This window comes from Ambystoma mexicanum, chromosome 6p (assembly GCF_040938575.1).
Source record: "Ambystoma mexicanum isolate Mex_15411 chromosome 6p, UKY_AmexF1_1, whole genome shotgun sequence".
Lineage (NCBI taxonomy): Eukaryota > Metazoa > Chordata > Amphibia > Caudata > Ambystomatidae > Ambystoma > Ambystoma mexicanum.
In genome coordinates this window covers 334,295,783-334,321,023 of record NC_090935.1, presented here as the reverse complement: position 1 = coordinate 334,321,023, position 25,241 = coordinate 334,295,783, and the positions used below count along the sequence as shown (strand labels likewise).

At 46.0% G+C, this 25,241-nt stretch overlaps 1 protein-coding gene across 1 annotated transcript in view; it reads left to right on the top strand.

The window, feature by feature from the left end:
• The window catches only part of ADAMTS12 (ADAM metallopeptidase with thrombospondin type 1 motif 12), a 4,001,072-nt gene that overhangs the window by 2,098,298 nt on the left and 1,877,533 nt on the right, over positions 1-25,241 (top strand). Inside the window, exon 4 of the mRNA XM_069627090.1 lies at positions 19,726-19,913. Within this exon, the coding sequence (XP_069483191.1) occupies positions 19,726-19,913 (188 nt within the window). The remainder of the gene's footprint in view (positions 1-19,725; positions 19,914-25,241) is intronic.

Genomic DNA, 25,241 nt, shown 5'->3' with positions numbered 1-25,241 from the left:
AAGCCCATCCACAATGAAGAAGGCAAGTACCGATTCGCCCTACAGGTGTGGAGGCTTTGATGATCAACCCCAGGGAAGTCTAGAGAGAGTTTGAGAGGTCAGAAGATGGACCTTAAAAGAAGAAGTTGCAGCATCGGAGGGCCCCCCAATGCAAGCTTACGGGCAATCCCAGATCCATCTCCCAAGAATCGTTACTATGGATAAGGGATATACTGAAATTCGGCTTTGAGTAAGTATTCAGCCAAATTCTGGCTGAACATGAGGTATTCAGCTTAGGCTGAATACTTAATTAAATATTACTTGACGCCAAATAGTTTCCCCCATAAAATATATCAAGTACTGCTTTGTCTGTGTTCCTGGAATCATTCAGGCATGTCATGTTTATCCTTTAAAAGGATCATTAGGCAAATGCTGCTGTCATTTGTTTGATTGAGTACAAGCAGAGCAGAGGTGTGAACGTGCAAACAAAGTCCCTGCCCTCCATGTGCTGGATAGACTTTCATCTGGTTAATTGCAGGGTAGGGGAGAGCTGAAGTAAAAGTCTCAATATTGTGAATGTGTCTCTGGTCTTCCCTCTATTTTGCCGCTGAAACTCATTGAGCTGGAACAATTCTTTATGAAGTTGCTATTGGAAAAACGGTGTTTTCTTTAGGCACTGATTAATTTGGTGATGACAGGTGTGAGAAATCTGAAAGTTAAAGGTTCCAGTTCCCAATCCAAATAATATAATTAAGTGAATTAATATAGCTGTTGCAGAGATCCCATTAAATTCCAAAGTAAAATCTCTCAGGAAGTTAGTGTGCCTGCCGCAAATAACTATATTAAGCCTGCAGGCCAAGGTTATAAAGCAAGTAAGATGGCTCAGTGGGAAGTGTGCATGTGCAGAGACGTTTTTTTGTAATATTGAAACATAGGTTACAATTCTGGCCCTCCAACTTTCTCATGTTGATAAAATGAGTCCCTTTGAATTGAGAGGGAGATGTTACTGAACAACGGGACTATATTTGTTTTACCAAAATGCCCCAGTCTGTGTCAGCAGGAATATTCTTCCCACCATTAGAGAGTTAACAAAGAAGGATATTTGTTTAATAAAGACACGGAGATACAAGTTTACAATTTAGAATTATCGCACCAAATGGATGTACAAGTGGCAAAATACGTCAAATAAACATACACATGCCAATTAAAGATCTGAAAATCAGTACTGTCCCTTCCCAACAGGGTCAGTCGAGAACCATGAAGGACTCAGCATTCCCTATATATTTGTGTCTGTTTTTTTTTCCATGTCCCAAAACACCCCAAACATAACCCAACCCTGAAAGGAAATGATTTTTTAATGAAACAACATGTTTCAAATACCTCATGCCCACTCAGTACCACAACTAGAAAGCCTGGTTTTAGCATCCCAAAGATTTGTGTTCAGTTGCATTTCAGCAATCAGCAGGGTTCTAATAGATGTAATCAGCCTCTTTCTCAGCCTCCCTTATTCTGCCCTAAGCCCTCTGCAACTCATCCAGAACAGAACCGCAAGACTTATCCTTGGCCTCAAGCCCTGGGACCGCATCTCTTTGGCACTGAAATCCCTTCACTGGCTCCCAGTGGCTGCAAGGATCAAGTTCAAGACCCTCTGCATTGCATTGTTCACAAGGCTTTCTGGGGCCTGGGACCTATCTACCGGCAACGCTGCCTACCTTAATACTGTCCCTCACAAGCCCTCCGCTCATCTACCTCCAACCTTCTGTGAGTGAGCAGGTTCTGCAAGCAGAGATTTGGAGGGCGATCCTTATCCTCAGCAGGTGCTTCCCTCTGGAACAGCCTCCCTGCCACCCTCTGTCTTGAGTCTGATCTTCTTAAGTTCCAGAAACACCTCAATACCTTCCTCTTCTCCTCGTCCTTCTCTCTCCCTCTACCCTGCTAACCTAGTTCTCTTCTCTTTCCCTCTGTCAGGCTGAGATCCTGGTGTCTGCGGAAGCTGCTGAACCCCCGACAATCCACCCAAAATGTGGCACTCTGAGCTGATAATATATATAACCGCTCAGTTTACCTCACTTCCAGGGGAAAGGGGGAAGGGACAAATTAACAAACACCAGGCTGAAAGCTATCAACTAGCTGGTTCTTCACCTGTAGTTAAAAACATAAACATATAATACACCTCATTACTCAATGGGTTACTATACTAACCTTAAAACTCTATATCCTTTACCAAAATAGTCAAAAAACCATAGCTGGTACTTCTCTTCAGTATGCCCAGAGAAGTGATAAGCAGACAAGACTTCCTTACTTGTTGACCAGAATCTTAAAGATCATTCAGCCTTCTCAGCAGGTCCATGAATGTAACATTTAACTTTGTAGTTCGTCTTCTCAACCTCAAGATTCTTGAACAAAGTCTAAAGTTCTTTAAATAAGTTTAAGGAAGTTCTTGTATTTATTTTTATATTTTCTTTTTAGCGTGTCTTTTACTCTGGAACGAATTTAAAACTTGCGATGAAATCTTCACGTGGAAAAATCCAGCACACGCGCAAAAACCAAATCGTGGGAAAAAAGCACACGCGCTTTTATTTTATCACGTGACACTTCTGAGAGCTCGCGCGGAAGCTCCACATAGATTTGTTCTTGCGCATGCGCCTGATTCGAAACACGTAATAAAATACACACACGAACTCACGTAGCAAAACCCTTGCGTATATGAACAGTAAACGCGAGTCAAAAGTTCATGCTCGCGCTTCACTCTCACACGCAGAGTCACACGCGCAGGCTCAAGGTAACGGAAAAAATCACGCGCTAGTTTGAAATGATACGTAGGATAGAAAACAAACGTACCTGCTTCAGTTTTTAGATACAGGTTTGCGATTTCAATCCTTTTAAATTAATATAACCTTTTTACAAAGTTCATCAAAACATGGAAAGTCACTTATCTTGTGATTGAGTCTTGAAAACTTTTCTCAGAAAATTGGAAATTTCTCACTCCTGTCCTGTGTCTCCACCAAACTCCATACACGACTCCTGTTATATTTTCAAAGATGCCGCTCGACTGCTTGAAACTTGACACCCCTGAACAAGTTAAGCAGGAGCAGCATAGCACATGACCTCGCAGCTGGGCAAAGACGATGAAAGGCAGTTTAGAATGTTCACTGTCCTCCCTATAAACAATCTCCAGCCAATTAGAATTTAGACTGAGAACCTCCATCTTGGCTTGGGGCATTTTCCATAGACTGCAATGAAGGTTAAGGGCAAAATTGGCTGTTTATAAATATAACCCATAATAACTTCCCAAAACCTTTCTATACTAAATATGTGTCTCCCCTGACCCAATGTAAATGAGTATATGATACTGTATGTAAAAGAATATGTCACTCCAACCTGACAGTACCTGACACCCTCTCCCCCTCATTTCCTTACAGTTTGCTGACTGGCCACCTGGTATATCTCAGAGTCTTACAGGTCCCTGGCACCTCCACCAGTCCACTTTTGCACTTGCCCCAGGGCCCTACACAGCACCCACATTCACTGCACTTGAGAAATAACCCAAGAGACTGATTCCCTCTGCCCTTACCGACCAAGTACACTTGCACCCCCGCCCCTCCCTTTGACCGTCTGTGCACTTGCATGAACTGTAAGCACTGTGCCGGAAGATCGTCTGTCTGTTCTCCCTTGTCTCCAACCATTAATTGCACTGGTAAAACTGCAGAATTGCTGTCATGCCTTTTTGCTGTACCTCGAATGTTAAATGTATTTTTAAGCACTTACTCTGCCTGTGCAGACTATTATCACCTCAGAAGGGCTCTGAGTGACTGTTGTTTTTTCCACATGTTTCCATCCTCCTTGAGCACTTTGAAACACTTGCCTGTGTGTAGGTGCTTTATAAATAAACAATACCATACACATCTTTTCTGTTTCAGTGCCTTGCTGGAGCCAGAAAGCTAAAGTTGGGCGGGTCTAAAAGGAATATTTGAAAGCACAAGTAGGCATATGCCAGTCTCCCCTCACAGTGATTTAATACATCCATAATATACTTTTAGGGTAAGCTTAGTTACTTAGGCCCTGCCCAACAAGCGACACCTATGAATGCACAAAGATACAAACTGTGCTGTTATTTTCTGATAATTATTTCCTTTCATGGTTTACACAAACATCTTCAGTAGATAATAATGAAATGAAATGCCACAAATAATTGATATACATATTTTAAAGAGTGTTTTTAATTGACAAAGTGTTTTTCTTGACTGCATTATTTATTAAAAAGGCAACTATTTGTCTCTGTATTCGGCTCTGGCGAATACTTGTCCAACTATTCGGCTTTCGGCTGAATACTTAAATCTACTATTCGCTACACCCTTACTACGGACCAGGGAGACACCCAGGGGAGAATATCGTAAATAATCACCCTTCCTAGGAATCCAAGTTAGGTGCTCATGTTGTTGTTTTCAGCGTAAATTACTTCAGGGATCAGAAACAGCCTAGTAGGTAGGTGTATCTTCTACGCAGGTGTGATAATCAAAGATTCAGTTATCTAGAACATCTCTACCTTCAAGCCAGGAGTGAAAATTCTGGCGAGGGAAACTCCAAGAAGAAGAGGAAACCTGAACAAATGACTCCCAGCAGCAGTGCATACAAAAGAAAGTAACAGCATAACAGCAAATAATCACAGGTCAGAGAAAATGGCTGGTGGCACCATTTGATATCAGAACGGACGATCCAGTGCAGCGATGAACTTGCAGCACTTCTCTGGTCTCCTGCAACAATCCACAGCCTAGCAGAAGAGCCTGGTTGTAAATAGCGGTATGCAGCAGCAAAATGGCCAAGAAATATTACCAAAGTAGTAGGCACGACCCAGCAAATGCGGATAGTCACCTGAAGTCTTCTAGAAATCCGTACTGGACTTCTGACATCAAAAAACCCAACCATAATAAGGACAAGCAATGCACTTTGCAAGTATTGCCAAGTGAGGGCTTTTAAAACAGACATACTGGCGGGAATCACCAGGAAAACTCCTTCAGCAGGTCATTAGACCTGCCACCTCCAAGTTCCAGGAAAACAGCAGCAAGAGAGAGAGTTAGGGGCAGGGCAGAACTAAAATACCCCTGTCAAAGGGGATTAGCCAAAAGCCAGCCAGGCAATTAAAAGAGGTGGTGGCGTTTGGCCATAGGGTCATATATCTAATCATATTGGTCGGTCACTTGAACTGCCACTCACTGAAAGCTTCCCAGAGGAAGTGAGTGGGCTAGTCCAGAGAGCTCCACCAGCCTAAATCAGTTAAGACAACTATGTGGGCTGCTGTGATAGTCTCACAAAGAGCCCAGATGGGCAGAACAGCCATTTTGAGCCTACCTCTTGATTAGATAGACAAAGAGAAGCCCTAAAAGAATGTCAAGGAGCAGGATTTAAAAAATAAAATAAACATTGGTACCATTGCCCCAATGGGTACCAAAAAGGTGCATTGGGTTACCAATGCAGTAAAATGACTTGTACCCTTGCACTCTTAGCAAAGCCAAAATTAAGCACAGCCACAACCATCCTATTGCCTAAAACCAAATTATAGTGACACAATAACTCTTGAGCCAGATATGAGATACCTAAGAATGCAACCCTGGTACTGGGCACCTTAGTGGTGGCGTACTACCATATATCTAATGTTAGGTTAACAGGGACAAAATGGCAGGGAGATTTTAGACCACCAAATAGAAAACAAGAAACCAAAAAAGACACAGGGTATAAACAAAAAAGTTGAGGGGCCCCAGAAAGTGACCCTTAATCCCCCAAAATAGGAATTTTGGCTGATCAATCATAAACACTAGTTGTATGCAAAAGTGATATTTGCATAGCAAAGTTTCAGGTGGTAGTTCTGTCCCCTCTGAGGATAACACAGAAGCAATCCTGCAGGAAATCCTTCATTAAATGTGGAGTCACGTGCATTGCACAGCCAAAGAGTATGCTGAAGCAATACAGGGAGAACGGTGAGAAAGTTGAGTGCAGTGCAGAAAGTGGAGTAACAGGAGACAATGCGGAAAAGCATCATGGGAAAGGGGTGGATGGAGCCCGAGGCAGGAATGCTAACAGAGCCAGTGAGTACAGTTAGTGAGGGGAATCTTGTCGGGGATGTCATGGTTGTCCTGTGTAAGGTGTTAAGAAAGATGGTGTGCTTCCCATGAATTAGGAGAGAGGGGTAGTGAAATAAATAGGCACACGGGAGACCAACGTTTTTGCAATGCCAAACAGTCAAAAGGCCTGGTGCAGAGATTCAATGCAGAAAGAGAACATAGGACTGGCTGCTCTAGGCAAACCTACTGTTAACCAGCGTGTAATCATTGGCGTCTGTACTATCAGCTTTCTTAAAATGTTCTCCCATTGATCAGGCCCATGCAGTCTTCAATCATTATTATGATGAAATGGCCTGTCCTAAAGTTATTGCCCAACGCAAATCTGAAGGCTGTCATTTGGGGAAGGGTAATCATTTCAGAATACACATCATTATCATCTGCATCTATTGTGCGGTCTTGATAGGCCTAGGGTGTATTCCTGCCATGGTTTACTGTAATAATAGGATTGTTCGCTTGCGTGTGTGTCAAAGAGGCGCCGGTGATGATCTGAATCAATAGTCCCGGCATCACTAAACTCTCTTCACACTGCACACTAGCTGAATGCAGCATATGAATTCCACAGCTAATTGAACAGCTACAGCTGACCACACTGAACACTTGCCAGTTAATAACTTTACTGGATCAGGATCACTACCCAGTTGACATGTGCTGATCATATAGGCATCATCCATTTGGTCTTCAGTGAGCCTGGTGAGTTCTTTTAGGGTCACCATGCATGCAGCAGGCTCGACAGGGGTAAGAATCTCTCCTGCAGGTTTAAAAAGAAAAAGCATATTGTGGTCCACCTTTAACTCGTGTCCGAGGATCATTCGTTTGGACTGTCTGATAGCCTATGTTGAAGTGCTAGAGTCTTGCACTGAGTTGCCCTTTCAACTCTTTCACCTTATTCCATCCACACTTTCAATGCCTCTTTATTGTATCCTTACATATGGATAGCATGCATTCTTGCAGATGACAACTTCCTGCATTTTCCTCAGCCCCATTTATTTTATTTTATTTATTTATTACATTTGTTATACGTCCAGACCCGCAGGTATCACAGTGTAGTTACAGACATTGGGTAAATACAATCTTGATATTGAAAGAAAAAGTACAGACAGAAATAAGGATATACATTTATATGTATTTATATACAGTAGATTAGGGGAGTCTGGTCTGAGTGGGTAGGGTGGTTTAAGTCCACCTTATAAATGGTTGAATAACCAGGTTTTCAGTGATCTTTTGAATTGTGGGTAGGACATTTCGTTCTTGATATTGGTGGGTAGGGCATTGCAGTGCCTAGGCGCGAGTACTTTGAAACTGCTGCCCCCAGCTTTTTCTCTTTTATATTGTGGAATTTCGAGGTTTTCGTCGTCGTTGGATCTGAGGAGTCTGGTGTGGTTTTTCTTAATGACTGTATTGAGGAGGTATTTAGGAGCTTTGTTGATGATGCATTTATGAGTGATACTTAGGGTTTTGAATAGTATCCTGGCTTTGATGGGGTGCCAGTGGTTGTCTCTCCTGATGTTGGAGATGTGTTCAGATTTTTGTTTGCCTAGTGCAGCTCAGAGGGCTTTGTTCTGCAAAAATTGGAGTTTAGCTATGTTAGTGTTCGAGGTGCCCAGGAAGAGGATATTGCAGTAGTCGAGCTTGGAGAGTATGAGCGCTCTTGCTAGTGTAACACAGTTTTCTGCTGTGAGGAATTTGCGACTAAGGGAGATGAGTTGCGCATGCTGTTTACATTTTGCCTTTTCGACTTTAAATAATGGGTCAAGAAATTATGCCAAAATGTCACCCATATTCTGCTTCATAACTAAAAAACGTGGTTCCTGTCAGGTCGAGATAACTTCCATGTCAACTTGCGCTACTTATGCATCTCCAGACATGTCACATTCATTTGTTATGTTGGATTCAAAATTCCAACAGTAACATCAGTGGCAGCACCTCAATGAGTGATACATATGGAGTCTAACCAGCTGGATAGTCTCTTCAAAATGATGCTGTGAATAACAAAACTTATCCTACATTCACTGTGTTGTTGGTGATATGTAGGCATCCTCCCGTTGACAGTTCTAATTGCTGTTGATAGATGACTGTGGTAGACTGTTCTCATGGACCCACCAGCATATGAAGGATTGAATTCCTCTGAGAAATCATTGCGGTATTCATCTGGCTGTAAGGGAAGTTGTGTCATATGAATTGCTATTTAAGAAGAAGTGTAAAAAATGGGCACATATCTTCAGGACCACACTTACCATATCAAAAAGTGGTGGGTACTGGATTATGAAGTGGGGTACCACAAGATGGAGAACATGGGCTCACTCAGGGCATGCACATATTTTCCTATCCTCAGGGCAGGTACAACTTTAGACGTGTTGTCAGCTGCTACAAAGTCAAGTTGGAAACCAAGGGATGTAAGCTAATGTGTTACAACCTCCTTTCATTTCTTCAAGTGGTCAAATCCCCTGTGGCACTTGTTGTCAAACGTTTTATATACAAGGTGGCTTGCATGTTAATGGATGTCTGTAGCTGGTGTCCTGGGCTTTGCTATGGAATGTTTGGAAAAAGGTGAACCATAGGTAGATTAATTAGCATCACACTTTACCAATAGAATTGAGAAAATTAGAAGTGAACTGGAAAATCGACCCCTTAGAAGGAGTTAAAATGTATTTATGTATGTATTTATTTTAAACACAGGCATGTTGAACTCAGACTCATGAAACCTTCACACCTCTCAATAAGGAGGCATTTGAACAACTTATGTCATCAGCAAAATGCTCAGGCTCCCCACTCTATATTTCCAACAAAGTTAACCAGCAATATGTATTCTTTTTTCTATGATTATATTTTTTCTTTATTCAGCCAGTCAATGTGCCTCATTACAAGGTAGCTGGTAAGAAAAAGTAAATTACCGGCATGCCAGTGCTACAGTGTCTGTGTAGCACTGCTGCTGGAATCTATGGTAGATTCTGAGTCAGTGTGCATGCGCATTCTGGCATGCCGAAAACGGTAGCACCGGCATGCCAGTAACGGCCTCTAAACCCCTGATACCAGCATTGGCACTTATGAAGCCGTAATTATCGGTACCAGTAATACGGCACCAGAAGCAACGTCATCGCACCGGAACGGGAAATGCACTGGCGGCCATCTTTAAAATCACAATCCATTTCAATCCTCTTCCTACCGGAGTGCAACTGCTAAACCAAGTGCATACCTACACTGAGGAGAACAACATCGACACGAGGCACCGTCCGTCACTGCAAACCCTGCTTTAGTAAGCACAGGCTCAATATGCTTGCTGACACACTAGTTGAGCATGCCAATGTGGTGTTTGGAGCAGATCTACGGCCCCCAGCACAGTTAAGGAAGAAGGCGATATGGGAGGAAGTGGCCACCAAATTGTCTGCGGTGGGGACAACATCCTGGACCGTGAGAGACTGCAATAAGAGGTGGGATGACTTAAGTCTCCGGGTCCGTAACCTCCAGGCGGCTGAGCGCAGCCAGGGGCTGGGCACAGGAGGTGGTGCATCATCCCCCATAAAACTCCAGCCATTGGAGTAGACGTGCAGCACCGTCATCCACAAGGAGAGTATCGAGGCGGTAGGAAATGCAGAGAAAGGAGCAGCGTCATACGGAGATGCCAGTGAGTGCCGTAACTTAAATCACAAATCACACATATGTATCCGCAATGCCAATGGTGAAGTCCAAATGACAAGTCAGTGGCACCGGATCCCTGCTGCCTTGCCACGCACCGACAGCCTCATTGCACGTACGTATGTACCTGCCAGGAAGACAGGCCACAAACCCCACTGACACACCCCACATGTTCCCTGTAATGCACACACAAGTACCATATGCATGCACAGACACACATCACTGTCCAACAGCTGCCGTCACCGCTGTGCCACCACATGGCCCAATCCACCTCATGGCAAGATGCACACATCAATGACACCAGTCACACAACTGTCACTCCCACCATGTCCCTTCCCTTAGGCTCAACATCAATGCAGCAATGTCCACAAGTTGAACTGATCCATATCACAATCAAACTGTACATGTCAAAGAGCACCGGCTGCAAGGCCACAACACCCAAGCCACTACACACCAGTACCCCAGCCAACAGACACTGCGCCCTCCATGCCCACACTACAAATATGGCCCCACGCTGCTTAAACGACACAATCATGTGTGCACCATGCCATAGCCTACACTGTGACCATGGCAATGCACATGACTATGTATGTACTAGCATTGATGTGTGTCAGATGGCTTCACACACATTACTAATGCCCTGCTTCACTGTCCCCCACAGGCACAAAATCAACCGCCACTAGCCAGGAGCCAGGCACCAGTGCGGCCAAGCACCCCAGCAGGTCAACACCACCAGTACCCAACATCTGTGCCAAAGGTGGCACGTCACCAGGAAGAGCCGGATTCCCCAGTCCGGAGCCTGCCAGAACATCCAGAATCCCCTGTCCGGAGTCTGGAGCATCCACTAGTGCTACACCAAGCAGCTCGACTCAAAGTAGCCCTGTGTGTCGGTCGCAGCGACTGAATCGGCCGCAGGAGGCTCACCCCCATCCACAAAAAAGGGGCTGCAAATATACCATGTAACCAGTGCACGTGTGGAGGGAGTAGTGGAAAGGGGATGTGGGGGTTATGGGAGAGGGGGCAGCGGGCGTGGGTGTTGAGTGTGGGGGTGGTGGAATAGGAGGTAGTGGGGGAGGGGTGTTGGGTGTGAGGGTGGTGGGATAGGGGGTAGTGGGGTAGGGGGTGTTGGGGCATTGGGTGTGGGGCTAGTGGGGGAGGGGGCATGAGGTAAATTTAGGGGGATAGAAGTCTAAGGTTCAGAAAAGATAATCTGTACATAGTTCTTCATCTTCCAATACACGTGGTGTAGCAAAAAAAAATTAATATGCCTGGACATTGATTATTGAGTGTGTGTCAATTTAATAATGTACAATGTCCAGCACCCAGTGTGACCCACGCCCAGTGCCATGTCTTTCACATTCCATCAGAAGTAATTGTCAATTAATGCTTGCCGTGCGGCATGTCCATCATGGCCATGACAGTGCTGAGGAATCCCAGCATCTTCTTCATCCTCATCCTCAGGTGGCATCATGTCCATGTCAGGGGGCAGGGGGACATTGCGCTGGATGCACATGTTGTGCAGCATCGCACATACTAGCACCATTTTGCCCACCTTCTCTGGACCGTGGATGAGGGCTCCCCCCGACCTACTGAGGCAGTGGAACCGGGCCTTCAACAGGCCAAATGTCTGTTCGATGGTTACGCGAGTGCGTGGATATGCACACTTGTAGGCCTCTTCGTGTCTGTTGTGTGGTTGCCTGATGGGGGTCAAGAGCCAGCCCTTCAGGGGATACCGGGCATCACCTGCATGTGAGCAAGAGAAAGGGTACTTGTGATTAATTTGGTCATTCCATGTTACCACTTGCTGTACAGTGTTGTTGACAAAAAACACTGAAACACAGGATGACATGACAGTACATGGCAATTGTCATAGTCTGTTGCCCAGAAGGTGAACGTAGGGCTGATCCTTGTGGGGGGGGGTGGGATAGGTGCAGTTGCTGCTACATGGCCCATTCAATGAGAACATGCACATGCACAATTCATGTCCTACAGACCACTATGTTCTTATTTTTCATGTTCGTGGTACCAATGGATAAGGAGTTTGCATATACAGTGTCTAGTCACACATTTGCCTGCTATCATCTTTGTGTTACATGGGTACTCTCAGTATGAATAGTACTTACACAGGTCTCCATGTACATATGAATTGACACATACCCTCATATGACTAGGTCAGATGTCCATAGGTAGTATGTAGCATGGGTAAAGGGTGATGGGTGACGGAAATAAGTCTGGGTTGGTGCTAGCATGGTGAAATGGTGCTACATTGGATGTGTCCCGCACCTCACTGCCATATCTGGGTGTAGTGGATAATTGTGCATTTCTGTGTTCCTGAATTCAAACCATTCTACTTGTCAGTGTCCCTTAAGGTAACAGGACTGGCGTACTGATCTGCGGTATACCAGTGGACTGAGTGCACCGACTAATTTTGTATGTGTGACTGATAGTTTCCCTCCTGGCGGAGCATCCTGACTCGTGATTTCATTTGTAGAGATCCCATTTCACGCATTGTCAGAACAGGGTGGTGCACTGTGGTACATGTGGTTCAGGTGTTCAGATGTGCCTAATACATGTGCTGGTGTGAGCTCTGCATCTGTTGTTTGTGTGTAGACACGGCTGTGAAGGCCTTGCATATATGCAAGCATTAGCTGTGTTGCACATTCAGGAAAATGTTCAGAATTAATACTTCAGGGAACCCAGTACACTGTGTGTGGTCTTTTCCTAATCAACGTGTGAGGCTTCATGGTGTGTATGTTGGTGATTTCCACATCTGACTGAGCATTCTATTGGCCTACCCACTCTCACTGCACTTCATTGCATACCTGGTTAGGTTTAGGGGTTATGACAGGAGTCATGATGCATTCATGCATGCAGTGTGCACTTGTGCTCCTCATCAATGCAATCCTATGCTATGTTCCCATGACCCTCATGGCCCACCCATCAGACAGGTTGCCTATGCTGTTAACTCCCCCCCCATTCAACACCCCTCATGGCCCACCCAGCAAACAGGTTGCCTATGCTGTTAACTGACCCCCTGTCACGATTCATGCCCCTGGTCATCATGACAAACCATCCTTTCGGTTGGGGCCAGGTTACAGGCTTCCATTGTGGCCTCAAGGGCCACAAAACACCATCAGGGACTCTCTTGGCGCCAGGCTCATACTGTTATGTGAAGGACAACCTTTGGATTGAGACTTCAGTTAACATGGAGGCACATGGAGGCACTCACATAGCTCAGTTCCAAAGAGCTGAGCTATGCGGTCTAGTGTTTCGGGTGTGGCTGGACCTGGGACTACTTTACCTGGAACTACTTTACTAGGGCTATATAAGCCGCACCCAAACAGCACCACATGCTTCGTGTTATTCTGCAGTTAGCAGCGTAACGCTCACCATGTCCAGTTGTGATCTCCAGTGTTTCTTGCATCCTGTCACATGCTGAATTCTGTATCTGGAAGAAGAAGAACACCATTATTCAGCGCTTACCTGTAAGTAGCAGCTTGGCTTTGGTCTTGAATCTTCCATCTTCAAACTACCACCAGCTGCTCACCTGAGTACACGTGATCCAGTGATTCTTCATCACAATACCACATCCATCTTCGGAACGCTGCAGCAACCTGAAAAAGACATTATTAGTGAGCACTCACTCACGACCATGCAAGGACAACGAAAACCACTTACCAGGTGTAGTCTCTCCTTGTTCTCGGAACATCACAGCGGCCCGGAACATCATAACATCCTGCAAAGGAAGCAGCGCAGGTACAGCTCAGCAAAAAGAAAAGACAAGAAGGCTCTGAAAACTGCACATTCACTTACCTTGCTAGGATTCTCATCCTATAAAGCACGGCAACGCCAAAACTCTCCAATTTATCTGAGGGAAGGAAACTAGAGACATTAATAACAACAAAAAGGCCAAAGAGGAAAATGGCAAGATAAAAGACTGTAAAACAGTAGTACCTACCTCATCATGCAAATCAGAGTCACAGCAGGCCTGGACCCCAACACGGGCAAAGCACCAGTGAAGCAACTAGATCGTAGAAAGTCCCACACCTCCAACGCGCCCCTGCACAGAGACGCAGGACGGAGAGCACACCATATCTAATATTAAGGTGAGGGAGGAATTCGAGGCTGAGGGAGGTGGGAATCAATCCAAGAGAGACATTTTAGCCTTATATCCAATGTTCCTGTATTGCAGGTGCTATCCACGTCCAACACACTATCAAGGGAGAGGGTTCGAGAATGCTAATCTTCCAACCAGGGCTGAGTGGCAACACCGTGGATATCAGCTGAGCGTAACACCCCCCATTCAACACCCCTCATGGCCCACCCAGCAGACAGTTTGCCTATGCTGTTAACTGCCCCCCACATTCAACACCCCTCATGGCCCACCCAGCAGACAGGTTGCCTATGCTGTTAACTGCCCCCCCCATTAAACACCCCTCATGCCACTGTGGTTAGACTCACCCAACAGCCATGCATGAGGTCCAGAATGTCGTGCCATGTAGCGGGCAGGGTGGAGTTCCACAGCACCATGGAATCATGTGTGGAGCCAGGGAATCATGCACAGCAATGCATGATTATTTTGCGTGCATCACACACCATTTGTACATTCAGAAAATGGTACAGCTTCCTGTCGCGGTACACTTCCTCCACAGCATACCGCACAACCAGCTCAACATGTGTACAGTTGAGCGCACCTATGACATTGGGCATGCCTACAAGTGCATGGAATGCTACTTTGGTGGCATTCACCTCCTCTGCAGTCCGTGGGAGGATTATGTGGTCATGTATATGGGACAGGAGTGCATCTAGCACCTGGGTGAGCATACGGGAGAAGCAGGGTTGTGAAATTCCATGCAGCTGCCCCACCGTGTGCTGATAAGCACACACATTACATTCAGCAATGGTGGGATGGCTGTCCGGATATTGATCACGCTCACCAGGTCATCATGTATGAGGTCCTCTACTGTGGTGATGGTGTCCCTGTCCAGCTGGTACAGGGTGTGGATCCGGGCAGGGGTTAGATTGAATGGGCTGGCCCTTAGGCGAGGGATTCCTGGCTGCCTGTGGGGTACAACTGTCTGCACATTGGGTATGTGCTGGCCCATTCTCACCCACCTTCTCCTCCTGCGCATAGACTGCATGCTCTGACTCACTGCCTCCTCAAAGAGTAGCTGTGCATGCATGTACTCCAGCTTCAGTACTGACAGTGGTAATGGTTGCATTGTGGGTCTGGGAGGGGTGTTGTGTGTAGGAGTGATCCTTTTGTACTGTGCCAGACTCCATTGCCTCCACCTGTGCTGATTGTGGGCACCTGTGGCAGGTTTCTGCGCACCAGATTCCTATTAACGTCTGCTGCGTAATCCCGGTGTTAACGGCATCATTGTATCCATTATTACTGGAATGTCCTTGCCGGTAATAGCATGTCCGTGCACCTCTTAATATGCACTTAACTGCGGCATGCCGGTGTCACAAGCACGGCTGCCGCATGTCAACGCTGAAACCGGCAAGTGTGAGGCTGGTCACAGCGGGTCCCTGCCAATGCTGGTGACACCGCCATTGCGGATCGTAATACTCCGGTCCGGTAAACGATGCCATAAGGGCAACACTGGCATCGATTTTACCCAACCAGCAACCTTGTAATGAGGCCCTTTATGTTTATTTGGATCAACTAATCCGTCAAACACATACAAATTACAAAAACACACTACATAACAAAATTACTATTTCTTCTTGTTTATAAAATACGGTATCCCTATCTAAAAAAAACATTTTAAAACACAGCTCCAAAATACAGGTAATTCAGTAGATAATCATATTCAATCAGTTAGAGTGCATACTGCATAGTCCATGTGTTATAAACATTCATAAAAGTTCTGAAGAGAAGAGGAGAACGACAGGATACAGCCATTTTGCAACAACCAGTACAGATTCAATAGGTTAAAACGCACAAGCATTATCCTGGATTGAAACCATTCATTTTAGTGCATTGGGGTTAATATGCCCTTTCTTTGAAACATAACTCTTTTCAGAAAGGATAATAATGCCCACGCTGTCAGTTCAGAGTCCACTGCCAAGAGAAAGAGCACTCCGGCCTATAGGAGCAAACATTGGCTGATCTAAGGACCGGCAATAGAGGTGACTGTCTAATAATATTATATGCTGGGCATAACAATAAGAGATTATTTAAGTCTTTTCTGGCTGCCCCTCACGGTGGGCATCCTAATATGTACGGGTACCCGATCCATTTTAAAGTTGTTCCCCTGAGCTGTAGACAATTAAATCGGGCACGTGTGATCAGCCAACAATTTCCTGTTTGGAATCCCAGAGGAGATATGGCTGGATTTCGTTCACCCTGCTGATCAACGCCTGTACGCTATCTGAGTTGCTGGAAAACTCCATGAAATCCCTTTTCTCCTTTATTGCCTGGCCCAAGATAATTTTATAGGATATCATTTGGCCTGCAGTCAGCAGATTTTCAGGAGTGGAAAGCACCCAAATGTTACTACATGACAAATCTTCATCAATGAAGACCAGCCATGGGATTTTTCTCCAGTTGTCCCTTGCCAATAATGTCCTGATATTGAAATTACATAGGTTAGCATGTTCATTCGCCCAGAGACGAAACCAAAAGATTATCGGCACCAGGGCCCATTGGTCCTCCCAGAAATCCATGCCCAGTACCCCATAAATAGAGATACCAATAGCAGATCCCGAGAGTCCGAATAGCCTTATGAAAAACTTGTTCTCCTTGACCTGAATCTCAGGAGCATTTTGGAAACCCCATAATGGTGCTCCACGCAAATAAGGTCACAGCCTTTGTCTGTGCTGTGTAGGCCATCCAGAGGTTGACCCTGACAGCGAGACAGAACGTTTGAAATACCTTCTACTTGTTGATTTAGCTTTGCCGATTGTTTTTTAATGTGGGCATTACCTGTGACTGTCTCCGAGAATCTAACCCCCAGATAATCAAATTCCATGACTCTGGGGATTTTCTCCCAATTATAAAGCATGGGGTTCATCTTCTCAGGCCTCTTTCATACAACGCATCCCAATAATGCAAATTTCATGGTGTTTATTTTGAGCCCCAGATTTTTCATGAAGGCCTCATAGGCAGAAATCAGGATCTGGATAGCCCTGGGGGTCCTGGCTATTAACACAGTATCATCAGCGTATGCCAGGGCTGGGAAAGGCCTGACCCCGGATACAGATAATCCGCCCTTGTGTCCACCAGTGCCTCTAAGAGCCCATTGATGTAGAGGGTAAAAAGGATTCGGGCTAAAACACAGCCCTGCCGAACCCCACATCTGGTTCTCCCTGTGAAGTTCGTGTAACACAGCTAAAATTGCCTCCAGACATCCAATGGACCCGAGCACAGCCAACAGCTTTGATCTGTCTACTTTGTCAAAGGCCGTGCTCAGGTCCATAAATGCAAGGTACACCTCCTGCCCCCTACAAAAAACAGAGTGGAAACAACTAAATACAGATTTAGGCTCTGCTCCATAGTTCCCACCTGGGGCGAAAGCCAAACTGTATATCAGAGAGAACTACCTTTTCTGATAGCCAGGACTCGATGTGCCCCAGCAGAACCGTCCAAAAGGTTTAAAAGGAGGTATCTAGCAGTGAGATATGTCTGTAGGACATGGGGCTCACTGAGTCCCCTTTCCTAAAGATGGGAAAGGTAATGGCCATTTTACATGAGGACAGAAAAGAACCTGTGTCCATACAGGCATCAAACACTATGGTCAACACAGGGGCCCAAAGATCTAAATGATCCTGAAATGTATCCGAAAGGATCGCATTAGGGCCTGGGGATTGGTTGTGAGCCTGGTGAGTAATGGCCTGAGATACATCCTCTAGCCTAACCTGCAATGAGTTACAGCTTTTCCTGTACCTTTCCACTTGTACTCCTCCTCCAAACAAATTGCCAAAATATCCACCCATGCTGCCTCTTCCAGAAGCGCACCATTAGGTGGCTCCATTGCATTAAGAGTTGGGCCCCCTTTCACAAATTCTCAGAAAGATTTCTGATTGTCATGCCTTGATGCATCCAGCAAGCCCTCCCACGCTTCCTCTTCAAGTTCACATTTTCTTCTCTCTAGCTCCCGACGATAATTCGCTCTAGCGTAGACAATCCCCCTCTTCGTACCGGTTTGTGTTTTCAAAACCCCCAGGAGTGATTTCTTTGCATTAGTGCAGGATTTATCAAACCACCCCCTTTTATGGAATTTAGCGTTTCTACTGCACTGAGCCGTAAAGCTCTTAGGCAGTGCCCCCAGTAGCTTTGTAAACTGTTCTACTACGTGCTTCTAGAATGCCATCAATAAGGGGTAACTTCTCTGCCAATGTGTCTGTGTAGATTAGAATCCCAGATTCTTGGCCATTTGATTCTTCTGGTAAAGACATAATTTGTTTTTACCATGCACGCAAGGTTATCTTGGAGGCCTACCCCCAAAATACCATACAGCTTCAGACGTATTGGGTGATGGTCACTACTAGGGTCCATCAACACTTCAAAGCCCTCAATCCTATCCCAAAGCTTTAACGAGGTACAGAAATAATCTATTGTAGAGGAGCCTTGATGATTATTAAAGGTGTGAGTTCCTGGTATGTCGGGTGCTATGCGTCCGTTTACCGAGCACATCCCCCATTCTGTAAGCCAAATACACATTTGCAGGCTCTTTGTAAATACCCGCCTATCCTTCATATTTGGTAGAGGCATATGCTGTAAAATATCCTCCAACGGGTCTAGCAGATCCTCTGTTAATCCAGCACCCATTTTGAGGTTAAAGTCTCCTCCCCATATCCAACTCACTCTATGATTCCTCCTATTTGTTAATAGCTCATCTATAAATACCTTGAGCTTTTCCAGCCTTTCCACCTCGGCCTTAAGAGGGCTGTTATAGAGGTTTAACATCACTAACAAGTCCCCCCGGGAAGGAAGAATATGTAGCAGCTGTAGGTAGTCCATATTTGTCTTCACTACCCTTACCCTGCAGGTTAGGGAGGCCTTAATCAGGATAGCCATGCCCTCATACCATCTGCCTCTAGCATTTCTCTTGGCTGGAATCCTGTAGTAGGCGTACTCGTCTAACAGGAAGGTCTCCAATGTCAAGGTCTCTTGCAAAATGATGCAATCGTAAGTCTTTAGGAACTCCACAATGGCTTCCCTTTAAAATATCTCCCTTTCCCCAGCTATGTTCCATGACAGCAGACTGGCCACCGCAGAGCAAGCCTCAGGTGTCACTGGTGCCACCCGGCTCTCGGATCCCAAGGTCGCCCCTTCTCCTCACTGCCCTCCAGATCCATTGAGCTGGAACAGAGGACCATCCGTCAATCTAGTTATGATATGGTATGATATGGCATTTATAACTCGCCAATACACAAGTGTTTCAAAGCGCAACGAGGCAAGGGAGGGGGAACAGAGGGAAGACAGAGACAACGAGGCCAGTTGAAATTGAGATCATGCAAGTGCAGGGGATGGGGCAAGAGGAAAAGTGCGAGGGGAAAGGGAAGGTGGCAGTGCAGTACGTAGTATAACAGTAAAATAAATTTAAAAACATAATACAATCAATAAGCAGTGCAGCCAAGTGGTTTATTATTATTATTATTATTATTATTATTATTATTATTATTATTATTACTTCCCAAAAGGACATCCATGCACTGTTGGCAAGTGATCAAATATTGAGCGCTGCTGGGTTTGTCACTCAGTAGTGTGTACATTTCACAGAAGTGCAATGCTAACATGTCCATTGGAGTTACTACCTCTCCTGCCCAGAATTGGACCCTCCCTATACTGCTTCATGTGCTTTAGTGGCAATATCACGCCTGTCGTTTGCCCTTCCATTTACACTCTGGGGGCTTGCAAAATGAGCTCCCTAATATTTCAATAAATTCCTCTGGAAAATTCACTCTTTATGAAATACAGTAAATATACTTAACTAATGTGTTATTACAAAAAAAACTAACATTTTTAAATTTTCATTTTGTTTAGACAATGCTAATGACATCGGACAACATGGCCATAGTGATACGTGGAATCAGAAACATGGCCGGCAGGTCTCCCAGCGGTCTGTCAGCAAAGAAAGATGGGTGGAAACACTAGTGGTGGCGGACACTAAGATGATAGAGTATCATGGAAGTGAGAACATTGAGTCTTACATCTTCACCATTTTAAATATGGTAAGTGTTTTCATTGTACCCAATAAATATTTGCCATGTTGCCAGCTCATATTGCAAAACCCCATTTTGAATGGATGTGTCCTCCCACGTATTCCAAGAGATATGAATATCTAAGATGAGGAATACATGGGAGGAACATCCAGTCGAAAGAACCTTACCAGGGGTAAGTAACTTGTCCTACCCACCGGATGCCAGGATGATGTTATTATCTAAACACTACCAGTTTATCCATTGTTTAATTGATTGTGCATTGTAGTTGTTTTTTGATCTTTGGTCTCAAACAGACTTTTGATTTGATTTGTTTCTTTTGTGCCGTGGAACTGGGCAGTCTGAACTTCCTGTACGTGCAGACTACAAATCTGATGGTTGACAAATGCCAAAGAAAGAAGAGAATATATTGTATCAAGTAAAGACATATGTCCGTAAGTCATTTGAGAGAGGCAAGGCCACAAAGGTCTGGGGGACGGTCTTTCAAGAGGCTCGGCACAAGTACATAGAACCTCCAATCACCTCTAGTTTTACATCATGTTTTCTTTCATCATGTCTTTCTTTCTTCGGCTTCTCACTGAGAGTGAGGTCCTGTTTCCACCCTCGTGGCCATCTGTTGTTCTCCTGCACATGTGGAGTTTGTGCCTGGCTGCTCACCATTCCATTAGATAGTTGCACTTTCTGTGCATTACTGCACCTCAAGGGGAATTATTGAACCTGAAAAATCGAAATTGGAAAAAAAATGAGAAGAAAAAGAAAAAAAAAGAAATGTGCATATTATTGTTGGAAAGGAATGTTTTATTTGGCATTTTCATTGTGCTGCCATTTTTTGAGCTTTTTAATACCTGGAGCTGCCTTGCTATTTTGAAAGCACACGTTTTTTTCCCACTGTTGTCTGCTTATTTGACTGTTTTTTGACCCTTCCAAGATGGCCACCGTGGTTTTCTTTGTTGTGTAGGCAGGCTGTGCTGAACCACCTCTCCCTGTGCTGCACTCCCATTGGTTGCTGAGTGTTTTCTTCCATCCAATCAGGGACCGGCAAGCTTCAGCCGTGCCTCTCAGCAAAGCCCACCTCTAAGGACCCTGTCTTCTCCCTGTCTGCTTCCAGAATGCTAATTGGGGTCCTCACTGCACCTTAACCGCAATGATGCTGCCACCTCACTCCTCTAAGAAATCCGGACTGCCTTGACTTTGCCTCCTCCAAAACTACGGGTTAGTTCCCTCCTTAAGGACTCACTCCTACCGCCTTGACTATCACTGTTCTTTCTGCTTGTTACTCCCATGTTGTCACATGATGTGCAGTGCTTCCTAAAACCCTTTGCTAACATCTGATTCCAAGATTGAAAAGTCAAATGTTGCTGTTTTTGCTTTGTTCTAAAAAGTCAAATCTTGATGTTTTTGCTTTGTTCTAAAAAGTCAAATCTTGCTGCCCATTGCGAAATTCTCTGTATTTTGCTTGTATACTGTTTCTTCTCTGTAACTTGCCAGCCCAGTGACCTCACTACTCTCTTTGGCCCACACCTACCTGCCTTAGCCCCCCCCCCCCAGTATCTCCATCCTCTCCTCGCTTCCACCCCAATGGTGCTTTCTGTTTCTCCTATCTTTTCCAACTGCTTCTCCAGTGAGTATCCTTCCCTTCTCACTAGGTCTGGTAGGAAGAAGTTCAAAAAGGATATCTTGGCCTCTATCCCTGGTCTTCCTATCGCCAACACCTACTCCAATGCTTCCGCCAGACAGACCCTAACCGACATCCTCTTTGTCGCTCCTTCGCCAGATCTATGACTCCTCATATGGTGTCTGTGCTCTGCCCTATCTCCTCCTCTCCCACTCGCTGGGAAGTTCTCATGGCTTCCTTCGACTCCTCTAAAGACATCATTAATGTCTACCTAAATGGCACTGTCATGGTCCAAGGCCCTCAGGCCAATCTCCTCCACTTTGATAGGCACTTCCCTCGCCTCATCAATTTCCTCTCATCTCCTGCTGTCCCCTCCTCTCCCCCCTTGGCTACCTTGCCCTCTCTCTCCTCCTCCTCCTCTGCCCCTCCTAGGGCTCTTTCTCCTCTGCAGGGCGTACCTCTGATCTGTACCCCTCCCCGGAAGGTCTTTAAGGCTGGCAACCTTCTTCATATTGCCACTCTCAACTCTTGCTCTGCTGTCAAACACTCCTCTGACATCTGTCACCTTCTTGAAGAACTAGACCTTGATGTACCTGGTCTTACTGAGACATGGTTCACGGCCAGCTCTGTCACGAGCTTTGACACTCTCCTCCCTGGTGGGGGGTGTAGCCGTGATCTTTCCTGAGTGGGTTCCTGCCTCTACCATTCCCACTCAGACCTACTCCTACTTTGAATGCCTTGTCAGTAGGCTTTCTCTCTTGCCTACCCATGCTCCTACTGTGGTTACCATCTACCGGCCTCCTGGTTCAATCACCTAATTTCTCTCTGAGTGGGCAGGACTCGCCTCCTCCCTCCTGGCCTCTAACACTCAACTCGTCCTCCTCAGTGGCCTCAATATACATTTAGACTCTCCTTTCTCCTCCTCTGAACTCTTCTGTGACCTCTGCAACTCCCTCTCCCTCTCCATCCTCCCCTCTGGTCCGACTCACTCTGCAGGGCACACACTCGATGTCTTGATCTTCTCTGACCTCCCCCTCTCCATCCCTCTGACCACTCCTCTCTCCTGGAGCGATCACTCCCTCCTCTCATCTCTCCCTCTCTTCCCCCTAAACCAAGCCTACCCCAACACTGCCTCCTACCTTCTCGGACATCCCGCCCATGATGCATGTGTCAGTTGAGGCTTTTGCCGCCACTTTCCACCCCCCCCCCCTCAACCTCTGGCTGTCTCACATCCTGGCAGAGCCCTGTCTCTGCTCTGCTCTTCAATTTCAAATACGCTTGATGCTCTTGCCCCGGTCATGAGGATCCGTTTGAAGTCCAAAGCCTAGTGCAATTCCTGGTATGACTCTGACCTAGCTACACTTAAACGTAAGTGTAGGGTTGCTGAGAGGAAATGGAGGACTTCCTGTTCATCCTCTGACAAACTGGCCTGTCGCCTGCTACAAAGTCAATACCGACTCTCTGTCCTCACCAAGAAGAGAGTCCACATTCAAGCTTGTGTCTCTGCGGCATTTAACAACTCAGCCAAACTCTTTAAAATCTGCAACGAGCTGGCCAACTCTGTTGCAGTCTCCACCCCTCCTGTTGCCTCCCAGGCTCTTTGCAATGCCCTTGCCTCTCACTTCATTTCAAAAACCCAGGACATCCTGTCCACCCTCTCCTTCCTCTCCCCTCTCTGTCTGTGCTTGCTGACCCTCCTTCAGCCACCCACCACCCTCCTTCTCATCCTTTCCTCTTTTCTTCCCTGATGAGGTCGCTAGACAAGTCCGATTTATGAAAGTCTTGTCCAAACAGGTTCTTCCCTGTTCCTCTAAAACCATCAAGGACCACATTGATACCCTTGATCCAGCCCTTGCCGATTTTTGCAACCACTCCTTTGCCTCAGATCCTTCCCCTCTCCTCTGAAGCACTCCCTTGTGCATCCTCTTCTCAAGAAACCCACAGCTGATCCTTTGTGTCCGGCTAACTATCTCCCAATTTCCATTGCTCTGTTTCTTGGCAAACTCCTGGAAAAGCTGGCCATCTCTCAGCTTAACCTTCATTCTGATTCTGTTGTCTGTCTCCATGACCACCAGTCTGGCTTCAGAGCTGCTAGAAGCACGGAAACTGCTCTCCTGAACATCCATGAAGATCTGCTCTCCAACCTTGACTCTAACATTCCCTGTGTCCTTGTCCTACTTGATCTCTCTACTACCTTCGATACAGTGAACCATACCATCCTGCTCAACCGTCTCCGTTATAACCTGGGTATCACCGATCAGGCTCTGGCCTGGCTGACCTCTTTTCTCTCTGATCGACCCTCCTGGGTCCAACTTGGGTCCTTCCTATCATCTCCCTCTCTACGTAAGGTGTTCTCCAGGGGTCTAACCTCTCACCCTGGCTTTTCAACCAATACCTGTCAACTCTTGCCCACATTTTCTGCTCAAATTTACAGTGCTACGCTAATGACACTCAACTCATTTTCAGGCTGCCCTCGGCCACCTCCTCTCCCTATCTCATCTCTGATTGCCTAACTGCCATTCAAGATTGGTGTGCCGCCAACAATATTTGGCTGAATGCCAGCAAGACGGAGATCCTCCTCATCAGCACACATTCAACCATCCTTTTCCTTCACTCTCTGGCTGGCCTCCTTTGGCCCTGCTCCTACCCCCACCTGCGAGGCTAAGAACCTCAGGATCATCTTTGATTCCACACTTTCCTTCTCCACCCACATCTCTGATGTCTCTAAAAAGTCAAACTTCATACTGCACCTCCTCAGAGGTCTCCCAACCTCTGGTTCCCTCTAGGTTGGACTATTTTAACAGCCTCTTTCTAAATCTACCTGCTTCTACTCTCTGCCCTCTGAAACTAATGCAGAACAGAACTGCGAGACTTGTCCTTGGCCTCAAGTCCTGGGATCTTATCTCGCCAGCTCTGAAATCTCTCCATTGGCTCCCAGTGGATGCAAGGATTAAATTCAAAACCATCTACATTGTCCTCAAGGCTTTCTGGGGCCTAGGTCCAAAAAACCTTCAGCTATCCCTCCGCAAATACCTCCCCTCTCAAGCTCTTCACTCCTCTACCTCTAACTCCCCCAGAGTCAGTCATTTTTCTAAGAAACTAGCTAGGGGTAGGTGTCTCTGTCTTCAGCTGGGGCCGCCCTCTGGAACAGCCTCCCTGCCACTCTAAAACTGGAGGAGAACCATCTCCGGTTCCAGAAGCACCTCAAGACCTTCCTCTTTGCTTCTGCCTTCGCCCCCGTCTTCCCTGCTGATCTGCTCTCTCTTGGCACCGTGAACCTGGCCACCCTCTGTCCTCTGGGTCCAGGAACCTGCTCACCTTGCCACCCTCCCGCACTGCCTGCGGGCAACCTCTTGCACTGGGGTATCTGTACCCATACAGTCCTTTCCCCCTTTTTTCTTCCTGCACTTATCTGTCCTACCCTGCCTGCTACCTTAAACCCAGCACTTGCCACTTGCTGGCTGCACTACCACTGTTTGTTTCCTTTATTATTTATGTATTGATTATTATTTATCTGTTTCTCCTTTGCTCCACACTTTCCAACTTCTTCCCCCTTCCATGCACTTTTCTCCTCCCCCTCTCCCATGCACTTGCTTATTCTCAATGTCATTGGGCCTAGTAGGATCGTTGTTTTGTTCTCCCCTTTTCCCCTCCCCTCCCTTGTCTTGTCACGCTCTGAATCACTTGTGAACGAGAATAATAGAAATAAAATATCAATTCAATTT